This window comes from Cinclus cinclus, chromosome 8, assembly GCF_963662255.1.
Source record: "Cinclus cinclus chromosome 8, bCinCin1.1, whole genome shotgun sequence".
In the NCBI taxonomy this organism is placed as follows: Eukaryota; Metazoa; Chordata; class Aves; order Passeriformes; family Cinclidae; genus Cinclus; species Cinclus cinclus.
This window is the reverse complement of record NC_085053.1, coordinates 6,394,347-6,421,063: the sequence shown is the minus strand read 5'-3', so window position 1 is coordinate 6,421,063 and position 26,717 is coordinate 6,394,347. Positions and strand designations below refer to the sequence as shown.

Below are 26,717 nucleotides of genomic sequence, written 5' to 3'. Positions count from 1 at the left end.
GATAAACAATAAATTCAGTGTTGTTTTATTCTCTGCTGGCTCTGGTGTGACATGTGCTGTGTGCACAGGTGTCACCCAGGGAAAAGCTTTGCTGTTGAGGGATTCACCTCATACTCTGTGTTGCCAGAACATTTATGTCCCTGACAGGTTTCTTACTCAAAGTGGCCCCAGGACTGCACCCAGAGACTCTGACAGAAACAAACAGGAATCCTTCTCTCCTGTTTGGGTGGGGAGGGACTTTAAAACTCTCCCAGTTCCATGCCCTGCCATGGGTAGAGGGAACCTTCCACCAGACCAGGTTGCTCCGAGCACCTTCCAGCTCCATTGTCCCTGTCCTTTGTTATTGTCCAAAAGGCACAGACCTACAGTGATGCAAATTTCTCAAGTTTTTATTCTTTTGGAGAAGTGCCAGAAATATACTTCAGAAAATGAACATAAAGCACTGTGTTATCAGCAATATTCTTTAAAAAAAACCCCTAATTTTAGAGTCATTTTTAGGCAGGCAACAGAAAAGCTTCAGGCTGCGAGGATGCAAATGAATTTTATTGCACCAAAAAGTGAAGGAGATCAGGGCCTTAAAGCAACCTTTAAAATGAAAATGAGATTGCCTTGCTATCAAGTTTCCTTCCTCCACGTTCCATCCCGACCAGTGTTTTGGAATTAAACAGTTGTCTCCTTATCCTACAACTGCATAATGACCAATGACAAAGAGAAAATCAAATGTCCAAGACATCTGTGTCCCGTGGCTTCAACTCACACCTCTACAAGAAATGGCACAGAAGGTTTTTTTTTTCCACAGAAAGGCATCAGAATTCATACGAGGAACTCATGGAAATGACATCCTGAGATCCCATGTGATCTATCCCAGGAAGGAAATGCTGATTCAGAACATATAGTCTGTATACCCCTTATTTTGGACTCTGGGACATATTAATGAGATGCAATCAGTGCAAGAGTTTAAAATGGATATGGACAGACCATTACAAAATTCTCCTCAAGTAGCAGATGACAGAGCACAGCTGCAGGAGGCATTCATTCCAATTAATTTGTAAGGAGTTTATCCTGGTCAGAATATTATCAGACTTCTAGAAACTGATCTCTGAAACGATGGGTGATGGTGAGTATAAAATAAAGGACTTACCTATTGCAAGGAGCAGAACTAATGGCACTCCAGACAAAAGGTGATGCTAAGTTTCTAACATAGCCACATTTTATTATCTTTAATAACTGACTTATCTCAATTGTTGAGCTATTACAGGAAGAAGATGATCCAAACCAAACTAAAGCTTTCTCTGAATTCTACCCAGAATCACCTCCTTGTTGCTTACTTTGCAATGAATCTATTTGCTTAAAACTGAATAAACTATAAATGTAATTACAACCTTTACAGAAAGACAAGCTTTTTCTCCCATTGTGAAGTGCAACCATATTCATCACAAGATTTATTTTTTCCGGGTTTTTGTTATAAAAAACCCCCAAAGTTTTATATGTTTTTATTATTTCCCTAAATGGCTTTTTAGCCATTCAGATTTTTAGATAATTAGTTCCTGCCCTACCCATATGAAAGGAAAAACTTCAATATGCCTTAAAACCACTCCTGTTACATAGAAGTACAGCAATCATCAGCATTGGTTGCATTAATTGAAATTAATGTATGTCTTTGTGTTAAAAAAGAAATCTGGTATGAATTTAACTTTTTGTAAGGCATTTCCTTTTAAAAGCAGTTTAGAAATCTCTATCAACATGGGTTAAACTTTGTTCATTATATTTACATTCCTTATTTTAAACTGTGGTATTTCCGATAGGATCCGACATCCGGATCATTACCTTAAACTATTATTAATTTGTTGTGTTTTTTTCAAAATCTTCCAAATTTAAGACACTGCTTGTTGATAGTTAACATTAAATCCTAAACAATTCTTTAATTTGCCTTAGAAGAGCCCAAAGGCATCGTGTCCTTGAAACTGTGTATATATTTTTCCACAGATTTTTGAACAAAGCTGCCTTAATTTTGGAAAAAATTAGGAACAATAACTGATGATTTTTTTAATGTAAGTTGATAGCTTACCATCTGTGTAGATTGCTTCATCAGTGTATTATCTGCAGCATGCACTACTGGGTTGGATCTTTCCTGGAGTGATGGCTAAGATAGAGTATAAATATAAATGAGACAGTTGGCAAATGTGTCCAAGATGGGAGCAAGGCACTGGGAAATGAAAAGCTGAGCTGCTGATGGGGCTGGCCCAGCCTTTCTTCACAAAACTTCAGTTAAATAAGCTCTGAGCAGAGACCAGCGTAGCAAATCCCAGGCCAGCATGCAGACTTTCTGTTTCATCAATTTAGCCCTCGATACCTAACAAAAACCCTTGAGCAGCATTTTCTGTCTTGCTGAGTCCAGCCCACGGCTTAATGAGTCTTGCCACTGGTATTGGTTGTTGGACATTAAGTGATTTTTTATTTCTTCTGCTGACCATCTGCTGCATATTCTGACAGCTCCTCTAGGTATATCCACATTTGGATATAACATCAACTGTGTGGGAGAGAAAACATTTTACTTGTGGATTAAGAGATGAGCAAAAGTCCATAAAAGCCAGAATCCTCAGCTTCAAATGATAGAAGTAGAGAAACAGGTTTCCAGCCATGAATATTTAAAAGGAAGTCTATACAGAATTTCTGCATCTGGGTTTCCAAGTGTTGTTGCAACTTAGGGTTGGATTAACTTCAAAGAAAAAAATAGACCCTCTGTTTGTGAAAGGCAGAATTTCTCACACTGAATAGGGATTAGTGTCCTGACACAGAGCAATGAAGCTTTATAAAGAAGGTTTCTACAGGAGGCACCTGTGAATCTTGGCTAATAACGACTCCAGAGCCTGTTTCTTCTTTTTCAGCTGAATAGCAGACCATCATCTGGAGCTCTATAGACAAATTCAGATGAATGGTGCCATGCATTTGTGAAATCCATGACATTGCAAGGCTCACAATCCATGGGATCCCACATCTTACCCGAACATTTAAATTTATTTTACAAAAAACCCATTCAATTTATTTCACCTTTGAAGTTTGCAAGAGCATTCCCTGTGTTCTTGCTACCCTGTGTACGATAGTGATAGTGAAATGGAACTGGTATTCTGTGTCCATGAAATTCAAAAAATTTGTATGCAATTCCTGGTTTAATTATCTAACCCTAATAGTAAACTCGACCAGAAATTCATTTGCAGATCATAATCCCTAATAATTGATATAAAATATACAACACTGCACATACAAAATCATATTCCTGTTTACCTATAATAAAAGAATACTTGCAGAACTCTTTCTTTAACAAAAGTACACAAATTTCCTTCAAAATTGTCAAATAAAAACTTCTTAAGCACCCAAGTTAAGGTGCACAGAAGTTTGCCTCCTAAAAAATTATATATATATGTATATATGTAATATATATATACATATTTTATAAAACTGTCCTGACTTCTTGTTTCTGCTTTTACTCTCTAAGAAGCTTCATTTTAAGGGGGTACATCACCAACTGATCCCTCTGAGTCAGAGAACTTCCCATACTTTGGAAGAAAAGGCTGTTTCACATAATTTCCAAGGGTCTGATCTGAGGTGTTGCCTCGATGATTTAGTAGAAAATTGGATTTCCAACTATCAGATAAAAAGTAGCAACCAGTTACAGTTGTTTCCTCTCTTCCTGACCTTGTCATACAGAATCATGGAATGGTTTGGATTGGAAAGAATCTTAAAACACATCCAGTGCCATGGGCAGGGACACCTTCCACTATCCCAGGCTGCTCCAAACCCCATCCAGCCTGGCCTTGGACACTTCCAGGGATCCAGGAGCAGCCACAGCTGCTCTGGGCAACCTGTGCCAGGGCTCTGACACCCCCACAGGGAAGAGTTTTTTCCTATTACCTAATCTAATTAATATCCTATTTTTTTAGATGAGTTGCATGCTCACAATTCAAGTCCAGCCATCCCACCAGTGCTTTCAGCACCAAGAAAGAAGTGAGCAGTTCTAAGTATAGCTTGTTTTCACTCTTAGGTCTGCAAGCTCCTACAGTCCTTTGGAAGAATTTCGTGTCTTTATTGGCAATATCAGTCTAGCATGAATTCATGCTTGTGAACCCCAAATAATCTAATCTCTTGTATCCATAACGATGTGGATTTACCATGTGCCTTTATTTGTGCATGGAAAAGTACAGATCCTAAATCAGTTCAGATAATCCATAAAGAAACAGAATTATTCTGCTAGTTTTGGGCTTTTCTTACATGTTTTACAAGTTATATTCAGGTTTGGAGGCTGTCACAGTGTTGAGGTTTCATTTGCTTACCTGAAATTTTTGGCTACTCTGCAAATGTTGCCATCAGAAGGTGCTGAATTACCATTTCCACTGGAGGAAAGGAAAAGATTGAGTGCTTAATTTCTTGAGAAGATAGCTTTTAAAATGCAGTTAGGGTGTGCAACTGCTAGTACTAAGGCACCTGAATGGCAGCAATATTTTGCATACCTTTAAGCTGTAAAGTAAAACTGAGTGTGATTAATGGGATGGCTTTGCACATAACAGCACAGCTGGGGATTATGTTATTTTATATTCATCTTCCAAACTCCCATAAAAGTGGATTACTGTAGCATAGCACTTGTGAATAGTTACATGATGACTGGAGTCTTAACAGCTCCCGTGTTCTCACAAAAGGAAATGTACTGCCCAGAAACTCAGTCCTCCTCTCTGGAATTCACCCTTCAAAGAGGATGAGGAATATAAAAATGTTGGAAGGCTGTTTGGGGGACATTGGGGTCATCATAAAAATATTGGAAGAGGTGTAAATACTTGGCTGAGCATGGGGAGTGCGTGAAGAGATATTTGCTGAGCTCCTAGGACCCAGGTGGGCACGGCTGGGGCTGGGTGCACCTGGGGCTAGGCACTGGTGACCTGAGCACAGAATTACAGTTGTCACATTCCCTGAGCCCCAAAGCCATGACAAGAGTGGGGAGAGGGTTTTAAGGAGAACATCTAAGGCTGAAGGTGTGCCCCAGAGTGTCCTGGTAGTTCATCAATGTTGGGAGTTGTTCACAAGCACCTAGGTGACCTGAACACCAACAGAGAGGTTAGAGGTATAGAAATTATATAGACACAGAGGAGAAATATATTTTACTCCACCCCCAGTTTTCTGTGGAAAGTCTCCTTTTTTTCAGCTGTTTATTTGTAAGCATATGGTATTGCACACATTTACAGGGCAATGATAGTGTACTTAACTAAAGCTAAACACTAACTCTTTTCCATACATTACTGCAGTGCCATTTCTGTTCTTAAAAGTTCTTAAAAGGGTAGATCCTACTAGCAGAAGCATACATTTAATAAGCAATTCTCAGCAGGTCAGCAAGAAATGAATGATAACAGGTGACATTGCTTTACCTCAAAGCAAGTAGGAATAATGAAAATATACTGACCTTAGCAAAACCTTTTGAATGATAAATAATGTAAATGCATATTAACATCCTGTGGTCTATGGTTAAAACATATTCTTATACCTTATGCTTTTAAAAATATATTGAAATAGTAGCTGGAGGTTTTTTTCAGGAATCTTTGGTTTGATTTTTTGGTTTTTCTTTTAATTGAAAATGAAAAAAATATCAAAGAGAAAACAGTTCTGTAAATATTGAAACTAGCACATCCTGTTTCTCTATTAATTATCATCTCATTGCTGAATTCCCATGTAAATCCATGTATTATTTGGGGTCACATTGCAAATCAACAGTTTCTCCATTCTAAGGACCATCTTACTAATTTCATAAAACATGGAGAAACTAAATGTCCTTGATGATTCTGACCCTTTCTGAATTTTTGAGACGTTATCTGAAGACTTCCAGGTCTTGTTGGCAGAAATAGCATAGGAATGGTAGACAGCACTGACAGACAATACGGCTGTATCAACCTTTTCCCCCTCGGAATCCAAGTAGGAACACATGCAACGTTGAACCAAAACGAGCACCAGTGGTGCCCCAGGGGTCCCAAACAAGAACACTTAGATGATGGTGAGATTATTGTAAATCTCAGAACCAGAATCCAGGTTATGAGTGTTTATCCTCAGTATCTCCTTTGTGCCTACACATTTGAGAGCTTCTCTGTGTTCATATATGGCCACATTTTTTCCTAAAATTTCCTCAGTTTCAAATGGCGTATAAACATCTATTTGCTGTTTCTTCTGTTTGCTTTAAGATATCTGTTAATTGTCAGCACCATACTCATGGATGGATTTTCATAGGATCTTTTCCAGCTTTTGAAGAGCATCAAGGTGGTGTGAGTTTTATAAGCAATTATGTGTAGATTTAAGAGTAAACATAAAAGAGCAAATGTATCTCCACACAAGTACAAAGTAACTGGGACAGTTCTACGGCAAAACTACTCATCTCTACAAATTCTTGAATATTGAAAGGAAGGATCCATCAAAATCAGACACATAAGTAAATAGGGAAGGCAAACAACCACTTGAATAAAGACTAAGTTTAAGAAAACATCACATCCAAGAAAATAAACTGTTTGAAGTTAAAACTGTTTGAAGCAAACTAAGTTTGAAGAAACAGGTGAAACCAGCAAAGTGCCTCACAAAGAAGAGAATGTAGGAGCAGAATCCTAATAATCTTTTTCTTTAATAATTGCATTCAATACCCATCAGGGTAGGGTTTGACAAGTCAAAAATGTGAGAATCATTTTGCCTATCTATAGTAAATTCTCCGAAGTAACTAACAGAAATTGCCCCCACTATGTACCTAGTGATCATGTGGAAAATTGCAAATTTAGCAGCAGACGGCAGGAAATGGAATTTGCTATCTTATCAGGACACTAAAGCTGAAAACAGTTGGGTTAAACCTGTTACAAAGGCAAAAAAATCTAGCAAAAGAAAATAGAACAGATACTCTAGTTCACATTTATAGATTCTATTAAGGACAATCTATTTTTAATTGGAGAGAGCTCCCTGAGCCTGAAAATGTAGTGCCTAAGAAAGTATTTGCAAGTTATTGTCATGCAGAACATGAGCACTGCTCATTCACTAAATTAGATTTCACTGCTCAGCGACTCCACTTCTGTAGCAGCAAACCAGGAGAATCATGAGTGGTGTCTGAAACAGCATCTCCACCAATCACTTACCTTGTAGTAGAGCCTGAGGAGAGAAGCTGATTTTTTCTACAGCTCAGCTCAATCACTGCTGCTCAAGGGTTCTGAAAATGTATTGCACAGGTGACTGGCACCTTCAGTGGGGCTCAGCACACGCTGGAACGGGCAGAAGGTCTCTCTCAATTGAACTGAGACATGGGAAATTCACGAGCCATTTTCAGTGAAAGAGAATAAAAAAGACATAAAGAAAAGACTCCAGGTATCTTCACAGAGTACAGGGATAGCCTGGCTTGAGGGGTCAGCCCAAATATTTGCATTTCTAATATTTGCAGGGTTTCTCTTTGGTTTTATTGCTGTTTTAAGGTTGGTATTTGATGCAAGAAAAGGGGAGGGAAGTTCTGGGAAGGGAAGTTCTGGGAAGGGAAGGGAAGTTCTGGGAAGGGAAGGGAAGTTCTGGGAAGTTCTGGGAAGGGAAGGGAAGGGAAGGGAAGTTCTAGGAAGGGAAGGGAAGGGAAGGGAAGGGAAGGGAAGGGAAGGGAAGGGAAGGGAAGGGAAGGGAAGGGAAGGGAAGGGAAGGGAAGGGAAGGGAAGGGAAGGGAAGGGAAGGGAAGGGAAGGGAAGGGAAGATGTAATGGATTGCTAGTTTTGAGTTCACTGTGCTATGACCTCAAGTGACCCTTAGAAGGAGTTTTGGGTCTCTCTGTCCTTGGCATGGTGTCCTTTGTGGGCAGAAAGTCTCATCCATTAATCACTTCTGAGAAAGACCTCTGCTCCCGAGGAGTAGAATTGCAGCTATATCCACTATGGACCAGTCACTGGCAAAAGAAGGAAAAGCAATGTTTTATCCATTCTCAGCTATCTGATGTGGGGACAACATGCTGCTTCCAGCTGCCTCCCAAATAAGAGAGCTGCTCCATAACTGCTAGGGACATAGAATAAGGCAATTCTCAGCACAATATAAATGACGTATTTTCCTCAATAGTTGCTGAATTTTCCTAGAAAAAAGGTTTGCAGACCATCCTACATATATTAGTAATAAATTTCCCTGTGATATTTAGAGGAAATCTTGGTCAGTGTTATATACAAGGTGTTCATAATTAGCAACTTGTTTATCGAAGATATTGCCCCCTCTGTGCTCAAAAGAGATTATCATATATGAAGAAAAATAAATAAATGAATATTTTTTAAAAAACCAAAAACAGCTCTCCCAAACAGAAATTAAAATTAGCCAAGAAGAAAACTTTTAAAAAAATGCTTTCCAACATTAAAATAAATGCAATTTTACTGTAGAATAGTATGAGAGTTGAGAAAGTCTATTTTTCTTTTGGCCGCTACAATGCTAAATCCTAGTTTCTGAAACAGGTTTGTACAATTTTGGTCACCTCCTCTTTGCTTTGTGTCCATTTAATCTGAAGCCCAGTGGTTCTGTCTCCAAACTGAAATGCCCTGATGCCAAGTCATGATTCATGTTTTAGGAAAGGCCACAGGAATTAACTCCTCAGGGTCTCCTGGCAGAATTCAGCCAATCTTACAGCTCCCTGCCTTCTGTACCTGTACATTAGGACTGGACTTGACTTCAGGATTAACTGGAGGATAAACGCTGATTTTTGGGGGTGGGGGATTATGCCTTGGTACTACAGATGTTGTTTTGCACTCCATCTAAAGGGTTTATGTTTTGCATGCTAAGCAGCATTACCTGAAAACATGCTCAGGATTTTCATGGTGGAAACCGTAAAAGACAAAAATATAAACTATATTAAAGAGGTCAAAATTTAAAAGGTCTGTGAAACAACCTCAACAACCATGTTCAACTTCAGCAGAGTATTTTAAGTAAAAGAATCAATCAAATCATAGATCACTAGGAAAAAAATTACTCCCTTGGTAAGACAATGAGGCTTTCTCCCACAGCAGCCCTATCTTCCTCTTTATACTGGTTATTTTTACCCTAATATTATCCTCAACTGGGATGGGATTTCCTCGATGGGAAATCGTTGAGATCCTCAAGCTGCAGGATTTAGTAGGATGCAATAAAGATTATGCCCTGACAATTCAAATTTTCTCCCTCATCACAATCATTTCACGCTGGGAAACTAAGTGGTCTTTGAGTACCTAACAAACCTTTATTTCTGGGGCTGAGGGTAGAGACATTTCTTTCAAGAGTTCAAGTGCCCATTTGTGGACAGGGAGTCTATGCAGCAATTCAGTCCTGTGTGACAAAAAAATAATTGAATGTGTTTCCATAGAAACTAAAGACAGTCAGTGGAAACTGCTGTAGAGTATTAAAAGAATTCAGACAAGTTTTATTTGAGTAAATAAGGATCGCTAGCAATATACTGCTGTTTACAAGGACAGGCGGTACTCTTAAAATTACTTTTAAAATTACATCACTGAGCAGGAGCTTCTCTGGTTTCTCACAGAGCTACAGGCTAGTATTAAAAATATTAGGACTATGTAAATGATTGATCAGGAATGCTCTTAAGTTAAAGGGGTCCTTTTTACTACTGCCATAATTTTTTTGGAGCAAGCCCATAGGAAGGTGAATTAGATAGATTAAGGGAGTAATAGGCATTCAGATAATAGTAATGCTTGACAGAACTAAATTGCAATAAGCAGCACTGATTGTAAAACTCCTGCCAGATGTAAAGCCAATGTTAATTTGCTCTCCTTATATCATGGACAGTTTGGGGTTTGGAGAAGGAGTGCTTGGCTCTTAAGAGTAAATTTCAAAATCTAAGAAAGGATTTGAGCAGAGCCAATTTTTCTCTAACTTTCTGAGGATGTCAATCCTGCCTTGTGAAAAACACCGACTGTGTGTGGATTTGGTCTCCTCTGTTCTTTTGCCATTGGAGATGGATGGTGTGGCAGAGGCAGTGTAATTACTCATCAAGGTGAGGGTGTTTGTGCTGCAGCTGTTTACCTGCCCGTGACAAACCCTCTTACCCTTGCAGTCCATCAGAAGCACTGCAAATGGCAGCAGCTTGGCAAGAGGGAAAAGTCATCAAAGGTTGGATCAAAGTGCCATGGTCGGCAGGCTGAAAGAGATCCCACCAAAATCCACCTGTCCTTGCCAACTCCCTTTTAATAGAAATGCTAAGCCACCTTATCCACTAGAATCCATGTAAAGGATACTTCCAAACTTCATGCGCTGGACAAACAGGAGAAATCACAGATGAGATGCTTGCCTGAGGACGTCAGTGCTATTTTTGTGGCTACTCCTTGTTATTCAGTGGTGTTCGCTGTGCACAGCAGGAAATCTTCTGCATGACAGAGGGACTATTAAAGATCCAGACTTGTATTTCAGCTCATGGCTCTGCAGTTATCCCCCTCCAGCCCTCACCATCCCTCACTGCAGCTCTGAAACCCCTGTGAGCACATCCTGCAACCCCTTGTTATTAATTTTGTGTGGTTTGCACCTAGATTGGGATCTCTTCAAGGCAAAGGCTCTTAAGGCAGATTGTTTTTTTCAATAAGGATCATGTCTTCAGGCTTTTGTTGTCACTTCTGCTATAAATAAATTAGAAGGTGCAATATCATTTGCAATACCAAGAGCAGATGTAACCCTTATGGGGACATCTTGGTAGGGCTTTTACCCCCATAATTAAACATTTAAAAATCAGCACTACGCCATCCTTTGTGTTTCATGACCTCATTCACAATCTTAAAATTTAACCAACCATCATAATCTTCAGGAATTTAAAGTGCAAAGAGACTGAACTACAGGTGGTGTAGAATTCTGTACAGAGTGGTAAAGAAGATGAGCTCTTTGCCATTTCTCTGTCCTCAGTAAAAAATTTAGTTTTATCTCTTTATCATTCATTTCCATTAATTAGTATCATCACCATTCCTCTAATGCCATCATGACCCTTGTTCCTTTGGTTCATTTAGAGCCCCTGAGTGTGTGTTTGGAAGGACTTTTTTTTTTTTCAGGGGATTTTTGTAGATTTGCTTTTTTAATTTTTCCCAGGTGGAAGCATCTGGTCTTTCTGGAAGGGACAGATAAACCTTTCTGAGAGTGCCTGGGGTATTAAGGAGGAACATGTGTTTTATAGTGTATATATGTGTGTGTATGCTTTTATATAAAGCATAGTAGAGACCTTGTTAATGACAGTATTCCTCCAGAACCTTCAGTGTCCCACTGTGATTACAACCCCAGATTCTTAGGATTACTCTGTTAAGAATGCTAAATATTCCTTAAAGCACATGCCTTTGTAGGCTCTGAAAAGTTATACATCACTTGTCAGAAAAACAGATTCTCTAACAGCTCTTTTTATTCCTTCTCCTGCAAGGAAATCTTGTCTGCTACAATCCATTTTTGGTTATTGATGTGAACACTTAGGAATTCTTTGTGAAAGACAAGGTCCTTAAATTAATTCCTTCTGTAGCAGCATGTTAGTTTTACTAAGGAGGAATTTAAAGTGGACAAAAATGTTGGGTATTTTGTTAGCTTTTTGTTGTTGATTTGGATGTGCTTGTGCATGTGTTTAAAATTATGTTCCCTTAAGTAAAAATGGTGAGGTATCAAAGAATCTGTTCTGCATGGGGAGATTTTCTTTCCATCCTTGAATATTATGGCATATAAAAGCATACAATACCAATAGGGGATTATCAGAATAAGGGAATAAGGGAATAAGTGAATTTATCAGAAGATTACTTATGGAGGAAAATATTATTTCAGGAGTAACATGGTCCTTCTTTGCAATAAGGGTTGTCACAGCTTCAGGGTGTGATTCAGAGTTCATGTAGAGTTGTGGCTCACAATTCCATATCTTCCAAGGTGGGACTTTGGCCCCTCACTCTGTAGTCTATAATAATTTTTTTATTATGCAGATTAACATGTAGAAAACTTCTCTTTTTTCCCCCCTATCACCTTCTATATTGCATTTCAGACTGAGGGTTTGATTGCTAAGTCTGTCTCCTAATTTATATTATAGACGTGCAACGTTTGCCCAGTTATTTTAATACTTTGTCTGTTTATGACTGTTGCACAAGTGACATCTTATTACAAGAATTATACATTATTAAGTGAAGTGAAATATGTGTTGTTTTTGAAGCAGCAGGATCCAACTTTTCTATATAGCTTTTAATTTTCCTTCAGAAATTTAAGGGTGTCCTTGCAATTTATTTGAACATACACTGGCAGAAAACCAAGCCTCTCTTCTGCAATGTGTTTTGTGCCTGTATTAAAATTTTAAGGGTTTGCTCAGAATTAGAGTTATTTTCAGTTATTATAAAATTAGAGAAAAAAGCATACTGATCTTGCAATCTTATTATTTTTTTTTAATAACATGATAAGCAAGGTATGAATACAGAAGTGAGTTTTGTATTCTTTAATTAAGACCATTACTCTTGTCTGGGAGATTCTTACTTTGCTGTAATCCTTCTGTTTCTACACAATGGAAGAAAATGACAGATTGTTGCTGTTTATATTATAGTGCCTTTTAGGGATAACTATATTTATAATCCAAATAGGAAACAGCAGGGAAAAGTTAAGGATCATTATCAAAGGAAAGAGCAAGTGACTGATCCATAGTCATCATCATACAGAAATAAACCAGGAATAAAAGCTAAGTTTCCCTAGCTCCACATTTATATCTGACACAAAATTTGCAAAAACAGCTTTCCATTAATTTATTTATTTTATTTTATTTTATTTTATTTTATTTTATTTTATTTTATTTTATTTTATTTTATTTTATTTTATTTTATTCCAGTTTCTTGTATCTGGGAATAAGGATGCCTCTAATAGGACTAAAGGCCCTGTCTCAAAATCAATAGGAAAATGGGAAGATGTAATGGTCTTGTATCAGCTTCACAGATGTAATCATAGACTTGCCTCTCTGCTACAGGCTGTTAATGAGGCTCTGATTTTACCTGGAATAATGAGGTTTAATTCCAGAAGCTCTGGAATTGATGGCTGCTTTTTCTGGTGCTAAATCTCTTCATATGCAGATTTACCCCTTACCATGACTGCAACTTTGGGTGCTTTTGTCAGCAGTGGGATTTTTGTGGGTTTATTATGGTCCAGCAGCCCTGCCAATTACCCTTTTGCTTGATTTTTGATTATCCTAAAATATATTGGGTGGCTTTAGCTCAGAAATTATCTCCAGTCTCTGAACTTCCTACTTTACTCCTGTTTTGAAGAAAACACTCCAAAAACATGGAGGCTGCTTCCTGTTCTCTGAAGTACAGCATTAAAACACACAGCATTCTGTTCTCATTTTCAGTAGATTTTGTGATCTGCTACATTATATACAAAGAGCTTTCAGTCAAGACAACTTTTTGATTAATTCTAAAATTTTTACTGCCTACTAGACCTGCTGGTACATCTTGTTATTGTTGCCAGTACAGTTTGCACAAACAACTTAGACTGTTATGGTGCATTTGGCCTCCAGATCTTGACAAGGGAATCCAGTTAGTCTTAGTAGCTGCTATTGGCTCCCTTCCTCCTAGAGATTAAATATTGAAATTAGGTTGATGCCAGCTATACATACATATTGAAATTCAAAGGAGCTCCTTAATTAGCTACATTTACACTTCCATCTTAAATTACTCAGAGAAAGGAATTTTCGTTTCAAAATCCTATTTAATTTTTCTCCTTTTTCCAAGTCAGGGTGTTCCTTCACTTCTTTCTTTTTGGCCTCTACCTTATGGTCTGCTGAACACAGAGCAAAGAGCTGCCAGTGGCCCTTGCTCTACATTGATGTGAGCAACTTTTGGGGTTAATAAATCCATCTGGTAGGGAAAGGCTGGCAGAAATGCAGGCAAAATACACTGTGAGAAACATCAATACAGACTGAGACATGAATGGACTTGGATAAAATGTGCAAAGTGATTTTAAAGAAGGTCTATAGTGAGGGGGAAAAGGGCAGTGGTTCTAAAATAAGAGAAGGTAGATTTAGACTGGGCATAAAGAAAAATTCTTTTTAGGATGAGGGTGATAATGACCAACTAGAAATATCCTCTGAAATATTATATGTTTTAGTGCCAAAATATTGTTTAGCTTGACGTATCATGAAGCCCATGATATAGGCAGTTTTCTCTATGAGATGCAAAAGGTTTCAACCACTTAATGTAGGGGCTTAATTCCTCCATTTCTCATAATATAAAGACTATCTGGAATTTAAAAGGAAGAATATGTATTATTGATTTAAAACTGTACTGTGCCAGGCCTGAGGGGCCCAGGCAGCAGCTGCAGAATGGTGGCATGAGAGCTAGGGGATCTGGAAAGTCTCTCCTTAAATGTGATTAACAGGGAAAACAAGGTATTTTGCCTTCATAATTCAAAGTAGATTCAGTTTAGATTGTGAATAGCCCCAGCAACATAGTCCAGAATCACGCTCCAGGTTTATCCAGTCACCACAGAATATCTTCACACTGAGACAGATTTCTTTAGTTACTGCACCCACTTCAATGCTGGAAGCAATTTTAGCATATAGAGACACCACTTCCATTAAAATTCAATAGCTAGTTAAGATCCTTTCCGTGTATGCTAACAGTCATTCCCTTAGGTAGAGGTTTCTTTTTCCTTTAGAAAGCATACATTTAGAAAAGCATCATAGTCCTTCCCTACCTTACACTACTCTCTGTGTTCACCACGGGCCACATAACCCAGATCAGCCTTAAAGTACCTGGCTCAGCTAGAGCAGCTGTGAAATTGTGAGATGTGGACTCAGAAGAGCTGCACTGCTCCTCTTTGCCATCTCTGGGAGTGGGATTTGCAGTGTCACCAAGAGTCTCAGTGCCATTCCTGTCGCATGAGCCACAGCAAAATGATTTCAGGCACATTTATTTGAGTGGTGGTTAATCTTGTGAAGATGAATAAATGAAAAACTTTCAATCTTCTAATGACAGAGGTATTGAGGACACCCTCAGCCGGTTTGCAGGTGACACAAATCTGAGGGGGCAGTGACACCCCTGAAGGACAGGATGACATCCAGAGGGACCTGGACAAGCTCCAGAAGTGGCCCATGGGAATCTCAAGAGGTTTAACAAGATCTGGTCAGGACAACCCCCGGGATCAATCCATGTGGGGGCTGAGCAGAGGGAGCAGCCCTGGGAGAATGACTTGGGGGTTCTGGTGGGTGAGAGCTGGACCTGCCCCATCCCAGAACCCCACAGAACCCCTGGGCTGAGCCCCCAGCGTGGGCAGCAGGGGAGGGATTGGGGTTCTGCCCCTCTGCCCTGCTCAGGTGGGACCCCACCTGCAGAGCTGCTCCAGCCCTGGGACCAGCACAGGAAGGACCTGGAGCTGCTGGAGAGAGTCCAGGGGAGGCACCAGCATCATCAGAGGATGGAGCAGTTCTGCTGAGAGAAAAGGCTGGGAGAGTTGGGATTGTTCAGCTTGGAGAGAAGTTCTGGAGTGACCTCACTGTACCTGAAGGGAACCCACAGGAAAGAAAGAGGGAGAATGTTTCCAAGGGATGGAGTGCCAGGACAATGGGGAACGGCTTCCCACTGCCAGAGGACAGGCTAGATTAAATATTAAGGAGGAATTTTTCTCTGTTTGGTTGGGGAGACCCTGGCACAGGGTGCCCAGAGAAGCTGTGGCTGCCCCTGGATCCCTGGAAGTGTCCAAGGGCAGGTTGGATGGGGCTTGGAGCAACCTGGGCTGGTGGAAGGTGTCCCTGCCCATGGCAGGGGCTGGACATCCCCACTGGATGGGTTTTAAGGTCCCTTCCTACCCAAACCTGTCTGTGATTCTGTGATTCTGCGATCACTCACTGCTCTTCTGGCTACTGTGCAATTGTTAGTTTTACCCTGATCCTAGAAGAAAACAACATTCTCATAAAGACCATTATGAAATTAAGCATCAATTACTGTTGTTGTTTTGAATCACAGCACGGAAACAAAGTACTTGGAGTCTGATTTGTCCTTCCCAAGATGTAAATCCACGTGATCCAGAGTAGGATGCTGTAGAGATGTCTATAAGTGCATTTGGTGATGTTGCTGTCTCACAGATTTATATTGGACTTGGCTTCCAAAGGAAGGGAAAGTAGGTAATGGGTATTTTACTGCCTCTCCTCTTCTTGTTAAATTGTCTTCATCTTTTTACTTAACATCTGCCTCACTGAGTCCTCATCATCTGCTACTGAGCCATCTGATGTACAACAGATGTTAAGCACTTAGTGAGGCAGGGAAGGAGGTAAAAGTGTCATATCATGATTAAATACTTGCTCCAGCTAGTCTATAGGGTGACCATAGTGCTTTGTTCTTACATTTAATGTTACAGTGTACTGAACAGGAATAGGCACGTGGTTTGGATTAAGCTTGCAACTGCTCTAGTAAAAATAATCCTGTTTTTCAGTAAAGTTTTTTTCATAGTGAAAAAAAAGAATTGCAAAATATTTAAGATGCACTTTAGAATCATGATTTATGCCTGTCATTAAGATTCTCATCAGAAGCTTGACTGCTGTTAATTGTTGCATTAACTTCCCTAGCATTATAATATTTTTTACCAGGCTTGTGTAAAAGTGAGATTATCTGGCAGGCTTTCTTTCCCCTGCAAGCATTCCAGCTGAAAGCTGGTGCAGTTTATAGGACAGCAGGTTTAACCACAGGAGTACCTTCATCCTGCAACAGTAGCCTGAGATGGTAGAGAATAGGAAATGAGTAGAAGTTGGAACTAAAGCTGTCATTGAAGTAGAATTAGTTAACAATCTGCTTCCAAGTAAATTTTAAGAACTGAGAAAATCTGTGGAATATTGTCATGCACCTCTAGGTATTTTCACATTGACATATTTGATCAGAGAAAGTTAATAAGGAGGGAGGAATTGTTATTCCATGAGAGACACGATTTGTATGAGTAGGAGCTCTGTGCAGTCAATGGTGAGATTCAAACCCCAGAATAATGGAGACCAATTTTGGGGTGTTAACTAAAAGGCAGGAGTTTGGGATTTGGATGGGTTACCTGGTTCAGTGTTCATAAGTCAGAGCAGTGGCTTGATGATCTATTTCTTATAGAGACAACAGGTTTTCTACTAACAGGACAATCAATATTCATGTTTTCATAGAAATTCTGTCCGGATTTAGCACTTCTTTTGCAGTTTTGTGCTCGTTTTGAAAGCTTGATTTCAATCACTTGATATTAATAAACAAAAGAAGTTTATAAAAATTACAAACAATTTGCAGGAAGGTGCAGTTTGTTATATAATTTGTACTGTACTTACCAAGTATCATATTTAATTAAACCAAAAAATTACTTCTACAATAAAGTGATTTCAAGTGTGTGAATCACCAGAAATAGTTTTTGATTATAAATTATAATGCAATTTTGCACTATGAGGAAGACACAGGTATTTCAAGCATTCCATGTTTATTTGAAGCTCACTTGAGTGACTAGGAATATTTTTGCTGGTTTCATTAGGTTTGGAAGCTAGTTCTATTCTCCAGTGTTTGGAAAACTAACTCCTTAGTCCAGCATATGTAATTTTCCAAATAAAATAATAGTACTTTTTGGTTAAATGAATAACTGAAGAACTCTTTCTAGCCTCACTCAGGGCACCTGTGGTCATGTTGTTTTCTCCAGTTGATTTAGGGAGGCTTCATCAATTTCCTTTTATCTTATGGTGTGTAATGATTCTGATAGTGTCCCTCTCACTGTCCTCTCCTCTCATCCCTGCCCTGGAGATCCCAACCAGTCCATTGCTCGTTCAATAGTGAAGTTTTAGTTCTGTAGTCTTCTTTTTTGTGGGGAGTGCGGCTGTTCACCTTCTACCTGGTTTCACCAAAGAGACTCGGTCTAACCACCAAATCTCTGTGGTACCAACGAAGTCACAGCACTGGAAGAGTGTCCAAATCTTCCTGTTTCCCACACACATCTACGTCCAGGCACAGAGAGGGCTCCCTAGGTGCGTCACCTTCTGCACAGAAAGAATCACACAATCATAGAATGTTTTGGGTTGGAAAGAACCTTAAAGATAATCTCATTCCAACTGGATTATGCAGTTCCAAACCACACGGGAAAGCCTCTCTCCCTGGACGCTTTATTTCCCAGCCCCATCTAGAACTCCAGCCCCAAGCTAACAATACTTGAAGCCCGTGTCACAGGGTTAGCAAATCTGGCACTTGAGATGTCACCTCTCATCTTCTCTGAAACCCCTTCAGTCCCCAGCTGCTCCCGTCCTCACAGTAGCTGTGGCAGCCTCAACTGCACCAGATGTTCAGCCAGGTGTTGTCCTACAGGACACATCTGCCTCCAATCAAACCACTTCCTTGCCTTCAGGGTCCAGAAAGGTTGGTTTCCCTTCTCTGGGAAGAATCTGTTCTGTTTTGGTTGCTGTGGTGCCCGTGGGATTATAGCAGTAAACAGGAGAGTTCAGCCCAAAATGGACACCAGGGTCACACACACCTGGTCTGGCTGGGACAGCTCCAGATGTGCAGGGTGCTGTCAAAACAACCCAGACAAAACACAGGAACTTCCAATTACACCTGAGACAGCTTTAAGGTCTTCTCAGTTTTGGGGTAGCTTTTATTTTGTGACATTGACCTTGCTTGCAGAATGGACACTGTGACTTTTAATCAGGAAGCAAAGGAGTAAACTCACCCAGAATATTTTTGCTTAATGCTGACTTTCAAATAAGCACCAAGAAGAATAATAATAAGGTATGTTGATGTTGCGCACGTTATTATATTTACTTATGCTTCTAGAAAATACATAGAGCAATAGACATATAAACCCCCAACCTTGAACAACCAAAATTCCTGCCCTAAAAATGCAAAAAAATAGATTTAAAAAGTCACCAGAGTATACAATGATGTATTTTTTTACTGGAGTTTGTTTTCATGTCTCTAAAAAATCTGACTTTGAGATGCCATGGATTTCTCCTTGAGACAAATTCAGATGTGATTTAAAAGGCAGTCAGGTTAAATGAGAGTCTTGCATTTTCTCTCCAAAACAGTGTAATGAAAGGGGAATAAACTGCACAACCATCATCATTCATGTGTCAACAATAGATCTGATTGCAGCAGACAAAATAAGTTCTTTAAACTGTGCATTGCTGGGAATAATAGAAGCTGGAAAATGCAAATAAGATAATTTTTCTGACTATTTCCATGTAGCTCTGCTCTTCCCATTGTCTTTCTTCTAGTGGCTGTGCCTCATCAGCCGAAACTGTTGGTTTCAGTATGTTTTCCCAGTGTGATGTAGGATATTAACTGTACCTCCTAGTGAAACCAAAATGAAATGACAAGAAGAATATTAAAGTGATCTTTTAATTTTGTCCCCAAAGATGAAAAGTAAACACAGCATGCTCATGCATGGCTTCCTGTAGAGATTCTGTAGTGCTGGAAGTCATCTAAAGAATCTCTTTAGGTGGGGAACAGGGACCTACTGCTATTCAGCAAAGAATTTTGGCTCACTGTCTATAAATCAATGCAGCTCCAGCCTGTAAAAAACAACCAACCAACCAACCAACCAACCAAATCTTTATAATAGAATAGAGGGACAGTAGTGTTGTACACTTAGATACGCACGAAGCACTTCTTTGGTCAAATAGAACACACAAAATAACCTCAACTTCATAGGATTTCAGGATGTTAATTTGAAGACAGTTACAGAAAATGGCAGTTTGTCAGGCTTCCTTGACAGAGACGCAGAGAAAACAAATCAGGAACTAAACGGTCCTGTCCTACCTGTGGGTTTATAAGGAAGATTTTCTTTTGTGATTTTGCACTGTTAAGAGGCAATTTATACCTGTATCTATCTGGCAGCAGATGTTATCATGCCTTAATCTGACACTGAAACCAGCTTTATTTTTCTCTTCGTGATAAAATATGACAAAGTTGTATTCATTGTGTGCAGGCCTTTCTTTGTTAAAATAAGTTATTCTCACGTTGCAGGTCTTCCAACTATTGGCTCAACCGCATCCAGTCGTTTCTCTACTGCAACGAGAACGGGCTCCTGGGAAGCTTTTCTGAAGAGACCCACACGTGCACCTGCCCCAATGACCAGGTGGCCTGCCACGGGTTCCTGCCCTGCACAGTTGGGGACGGCCCCGCGTGCCTGAGCTGTGCCCCTGACAACCGCACACGCTGTGGGAGCTGCAACGCCGGCTACATGCTGAGCCAGGGGCTCTGCAAGCCCGAGGTGGCTGACTCCACCGAGCACTACATCGGTTTCGAGACGGACCTGCAGGACCTGGAGATGAAGTATTTGTTGCAGAAGACAGACCGGAGGATCGAGGTCCACGCCATTTTCATCAGCAATGACATGCGCCTCAACAGCTGGTTTGATCCCTCGTGGCGCAAGCGGATGCTCCTGACTCTTAAGAGCAACAAGTACAAGTCCAGCCTGGTCCACATGATACTGGGCCTCTCTCTGCAAATTTGCCTGACTAAGAACAGCACCTTAGAGCCCGTCCTTGCTGTTTATATCAACCCTTTTGGAGGCAGCCACTCTGAGAGCTGGTTTATGCCTGTGAATGAAAATAATTTCCCAGACTGGGAGCGGACTAAACTGGACTTACCCCTTCAGTGTTATAACTGGACGCTGACTCTGGGCAACAAGTGGAAGACATTTTTTGAAACTGTGCACATCTATTTGAGGAGTCGAATAAAGTCAAACGGTCCAAATGGCAATGAGAGCATCTACTATGAACCCCTGGAATTTATTGATCCCTCAAGAAATCTGGGCTACATGAAAATCAACAATATTCAAGTGTTTGGCTACAGCATGCACTTCGACCCAGAAGCAATTCGAGACTTGATTTTGCAGCTGGACTACCCCTACACTCAGGGCTCACAGGACTCAGCACTTTTGCAGCTGTTGGAGATTCGGGATCGTGTAAATAAACTCTCTCCACCCGGCCAACGTCGTCTGGACCTCTTCTCTTGCTTGCTCCGTCATAGACTCAAACTGTCTACCAGTGAAGTGATGAGGATCCAATCTGCTTTGCAGGCCTTTAATGCCAAATTGCCAAACACAGTGGACTATGACACAACCAAATTATGTAGTTAACCATAAATGTGAAGCACAACACAAAACCTTGAAGGAGTTTTTACAGTGCTTTTGTGGAACAGTTTATGTTTGGAAGAGTAAATTTAAATTGTCTTTTCAATATCTGTCTTATATCAGTCAATACTGTTGGATGGCAATTTACACACATGAACTTGCTGACAATGAATATATTATACCTGCAGTTTTGGTTTATGAATGAAATAAATACTGACACCCGTCTAGAAGACATTCTACTTTTTACAATAAATTTCATTTGTAATTTTATATGTTCTGTGGCAATGCTTTTGTGCATTACATCCTCTAGAGGGAACATAGAAGGAGACCAATAAAATTTTGTAGCTGAACAGTTATTACAAAGAAATGCTGTGGGATTTTTTTTTCTTACACAAAAGTAGTAAATTTCATAGACTTTTGTGTGTGCTGAACTCAGGTAAAGAGAAGAGATCGACTCCAGATTTTAAGAGAAACTGTCAAAAAGTCAAAGTGATAGGATATTTAATTTTAGGATGTGGATCTAAGTACTCAAGCTGGGCTGAAGCGACAGCTGTAGCAACTCTTTGCACGCTCCACCTGAGGCTTGTCCTTTCCAAGGTGCTCAATGTGCCACCCAGACATCAAAGTGATCCCACAGAGTGTTTTAGGGTGGGCAGGAGGTTGGAACTGTGCAGTTGAAGGCTGCATTAGCTCTACAGGGGATGGGTGAGAGGCTACCTGCAAATGACCAAAATGCTTTTCAGAAGTCTCCCCCTGATCCTTTGCTTTGTATATTCACCAAAAGAATCAAGCACATGTACACATTGCCTTCTCCCAAATACACACACTATATTATTCAGAATTCTCTGTTTTGAACTGCTCACCCAGGTACAGCCATGCTGCTTAGATTCAAGTTAATGTTAAAGATTTTCCTGCCAATGCAACTGTTTAGTAGATGGGTGTTTTTTTTCCATTATTTTCAGTGCAAGAATTTTCAGTTTTTTTTTTTAAAAGCCCTTTTACAGATATGCAGATACAAGAAATCCAGTTTATTAGCTGTCAGTGCAAGTCATTAATTAAACATTGTCAATTACTGAAATTAATTAAATCTGAGTGTCTGTGGATCAGAATTAGGTTCTTTGTTATTTGACACATCCCAGCAGAAAAAAAGCACATCTGAGACAGCAGAACCTGGGACTCACAAGAAGCTTTTGCTACCTCTTGAAAGAGAGCAGAACAAATGGCTGGACTGTCAGAAGGCCTCGTTAGTAAATGCACAGTAAAGTGAAGGAAATTGATACAAAATGATTTAGTAATACCTCCTTACATTCAGTCTAAATCTGTGTCATAGTTTTAAAAATAATTTTGCATTTTTTAAATGGGAAAAAATGACATAAAGAACGATATTTTATGAGCAAGCACAGAAAACAAAAACCCCCATTTCATTCATAAACAATTTTAATTCAGTTGGACTCTGGTTCAATGAAATTCACTTTATTAATTTCAATTTTTTACATTATGGCGTCATTTGAACCTAGCCTAATCTGAGTTTAAGACACACTCCTCACTTCCAGCAGGACTCCAGCAGAGGGGAGAAAGGACCTTGTAAGTGAATGTAGACAAGGTTTTTACAAGGGCAGAAAGTCTTTAGAAAGCCTACTGCCAAGGGAAATATTTTCCTCAGTGATTCTTGTCTCTCCTGGTTTCACTAATTATTTATGTGCATTACTGTTTCACTGCCACCCATTTGGATAATTTCTCAGACCATCTATACTAAGAAGTCACTCAGAACTAAAATAAAAAAAAAAATTGGTTGGGGGTCTTTTTTTGCTTTTTTTTTGTTTGTGCTTTTTATTTTTTTGTGGTGCTGGCAGAATTAATCTCTGGATGAATTTTTGTTTGTTTTCAATTTACAGCTTTTTTTTTCCTGATAAATAATGTATCTCATCACCTCTTCTATGTGTCCAGATTTTGGCTTGTTCTTGCATTAGTAAGATCTTTACAGTTAAAATTCTCAGTATTCTTGTTTTCATCTTCAAGTCTTTCTTTTGCTCTTTTGTTATGTCTTTGGCAACTATAATAACTTGCAAAATTACATAGCTGGCTTTTACTACTCAGTACTTCGTGTAGTCTTTTCAAACAAGTGAAAGGCTCTGACGTTATAAAATGAACAAAAAGCAAAAATAAAAGTCATCTTCTGCTTATAGAAAGTAAAAGTTATGATGGAAGTGTGGGGCAGTGATGAAGCATTTGGTTCCCTTCACTAAGAAAACATACGAATTGTCACAGTAAATGATCTAAGAAGTTTCCTCCCCCCCACCCCTTTCATCCTCCTTCTTAAATTTTTCCCCCTCTTTTTTTCTGTCCTGAATGAGTTGGGATTTCTTTTTTGTTGTTGTTGTTTTTTACATCTCTTCTTCTGGCAAGATTTGAAGTTCTTCACTGTTCACAAATATGTCCATAATAGAAGATACAGATAAGAAGAAGCCATAAAAGTGGGACATAATTTAGTTATTACACAACACATTAATTGTGTTGTACTGGAGTAGTGGAATCCTCCTGTCATTACTCACTAGCTTTGTGCCAGGTTTCCTAGCCCATTAATCATGGACTAGTTTTGGATTTTGGAAGCTGCAGTCTCATGGAATAGGGAGAGTTTCTATTTTACCAGAGCTGGATTCTATAAAGATAAATATGATAGGAAAGAAACCCTCATGAGTATGTAGTGAGAAAAAAAAAGGCACAGGTTTATCTGGTTCTCAAACAGGAGACAAAAATAATTCCCTTTTGAATTTTTTTTCCAATTGGAAACTTTCCATGTTCTCAAAAAATGACTTCAGGATGGTTTTTTTTAGGAAAAGATGAGTCTGGATAAGTCAAATCAGCAATCAACTTGATCCATAAGAAAGTTTTTTAATAAGATGCAAACCCAGTGATGGAGAAGAAAGAATTGTGGCTACATCCATGTGCACTGATTTCTATCTGGCCACTACAGATATTTGGAGTGATCAGATCCTGGTGCTTTCTGCTGGCATTCACCAATGCTGTTATTTCCTGCCATCATAAATTTTAAAAAAGAAACAAAGCAAGGAAAGAATGGTAAGACAGAATCACAGAATAATGGAAATCCAGACTTGTTTGGGCTGGGAGGGACCTTAAAGCCCATCCCATCCCACCCCCTGCCATGGCAGGGACACCTTCTGCTACCCCAGGTTGCTCCAAGCCCCATCCAACCTGGCCTTGGACACTTCAGGGATCCAGGGGCAGCCACAGCTTCTCTGAGCACCCTGTGCCAGGGCCTGCCCACCCTCACAAGGAGAAATTTCTTCCCAATGTCTAATCCAAATGTGCTTCTGTTTAAAGCCACTCGCCCTTGTTCTGTCACTGCCTGTGTATTGTACCCATGGAATGGCACAATGACAACCTAGAACAATATTCAGAACAAATTTTGTCTCCAAAGGTATGCATATGCTGACTGCATTTCTTGTGACAGTGCATATTTGGCAGACACCTCAAGTCGGCAAAGAGGCAAAAGCCAAAAAAGTCAGTTTTCCCAGGCTAAATAAGGAGCTTGTGCAGGAAGGAGGATGGACAGGCTACAACTATCTGACGGTTTTTTCTCTGAAAATGCAGCACGTATTCCAGGGACAAAACAAAATGTCATGGGGGAGAAAAGTGGTCCACACCCTCCTCGCTGCTGTACTGACAGCAAGTAGGTAAATGGGGTATGGTGAAGGATCAGTGCTTTGCAGTCCAGCAGCCGTCATTTCTTGGCAGGTAGGAGGCAGAATCTGAGCTGCTGTGCCAGCACAGTCACCCTTGGGAACGGGAACACCCCCTGGATGGTGCAGCCAGGGCTCCGGCCAAGGTGGGTGGAATACAAAGGAGAAGCCAGGGGAAAGTAGAGAGAGGAAAGGAACCAAGATCTCATTTGAGTAGGCTTTTAGGCAAGCAAGAGAGCTTCATTAGAACTGAAAGCAGAGGCTAAGATCTCCCTGGGTGTGGATGAGGTTTGGAAACAAGGAATCTCATGGCTACTTTTAATGTGAGTCAGTGATGGAAAATCTCAACAGCAGAGCAAGTGCAGTTTTAATGCTGATGTGCAGGTTTCATGGGGACCCAGCAGGGCAGTTTATGGGACTGCAGGACTGACTTTGGGGTCTATTCACTCAGCTTCATTCTCTAAGCACAAAATCTACTCCAGAAGTACCACATACCTAACACTTTCTGCAAACACAGACCACGGATGGAGCAACCCATAGCCCTGGGTCACAGTCAATAAAATGTCAACTTATCCATATGGCAGAGAAGAGTATGGATTTCTGACATTCTAATTTCACAAATTTGGCAGCATTTCACACTGCTTTGGGAGCAAATGCACGTGGGAGAGCAGAGTCATAAATTCATTCTTTCCCTGCCAAGCCAACAATAGTAAGGTATGAATTATGAGCAAAGAAATAGTTTAACCTCCCAGAAATGGTGAAATTTTTCCTTCCCTGCAGATTACTCCTTGGATAGTAATGTGCATCTAAAAATATCAGCGTATCTTGTCAACACACTCACATATTCCTCTGTTTTAGGGAATATTCAGTGCTGCATGCAGATATGAAAGGGAAACAGAAGAAATGCCAGTGTTAGTAACAATAGGTGCTGCAGGATTGCCCACCCTCTGGTAACACCTTCATGAAGCATTGTTTGTCTGCCCATGATCTGCTCTCAGCACACAGAAGACAGAAAAGAACTTAAAACCACCTGAGAGGCAGAGATAACTTTGCTCTGAAAACAGTGCTCTCTGAAGAGGTGCTAATCCAGAGTGTGACCACTTTTCAACACATTCCAAGAGCTTTCTCTTTTTAGAAAAAGGCTTTTTGCCAATTGTCATCTGACAGGGAAGAGAGAAGAGGAGGAGTAAAACAAAGTGAGGTGTGTACATATCAAAACACAATTCTTTAGTGGGGAAAGAGGGGACAACAAGGTGCCTTTGAAGAGCTTTGGGATCCCATCACAGCTGTGTGGCTCACTCCAAAAGCATTTAGGTACCACAGGGATAACAGAAGACCAAAAATGCAAAGATCAGGTACAATCACTGAACATGAATGTGACAGAAGAAAATTAATCATCACTAGTTTTAAACACAAAAATTTTTGTCTTATATTTTTGTTGGGGGTTGTTTTTTTCCCTTTTCCCTCTGTGTAATTTTCCCCATTGATTAAGCCCTAGTGACAGGGGGAAGGGAGGGGGGGGGAAGAGGGAAACACCTCAATATCCAAAAATCCAGAAGAGGAGAGGGCAGGCACTGGCTCAGCCCATTTTTCCCGTGGAGTTGGAGGAGCAGAACCACCACCGCTGTTCCATCCCTGCCATCCCAGCACAGGAGCCATCCTCACTGCTGTGGGACCCTGCCCTGCTGCCTTCTTGCTGTAACCTGCCCTCATCCAGCACTCTGCTGAGCACTGGGACCCACACCATGAGTGGAGGGCTCTCTCTCTCCATCTCTCTCTCCCCCAGGACAGCGCTGCCATCACCCCCAGCCCTCCTGCCCCTGTTCACCACCGGTACCTGCAGCTCAGGGAGAGGGTGCCTGTGGCCAAAAGGGACTGGGACTGAGTTACTGCTGTGTTTGGTGATAATTTCACAGCTGCTGTTGGTTTTTGTTTGTCTTGTTAGACACATTA

The 26,717-nt window shown here is 40.2% G+C and overlaps 1 protein-coding gene across 2 annotated transcripts in view; it reads left to right on the top strand.

Moving 5' to 3' along the window:
• BRINP3 (BMP/retinoic acid inducible neural specific 3) overlaps positions 1-21,069 on the top strand; it is a 174,880-nt gene extending 153,811 nt beyond the window's left edge. For both annotated transcript variants that reach the window (XM_062497393.1, XM_062497394.1), the window contains one exon: positions 19,953-21,069. In XM_062497393.1, coding sequence (XP_062353377.1) covers positions 19,953-21,069 — 1,117 coding nt within the window. The remainder of the gene's footprint in view (positions 1-19,952) is intronic.
• The last annotated feature ends 5,648 nt before the right edge of the window (positions 21,070-26,717 follow it).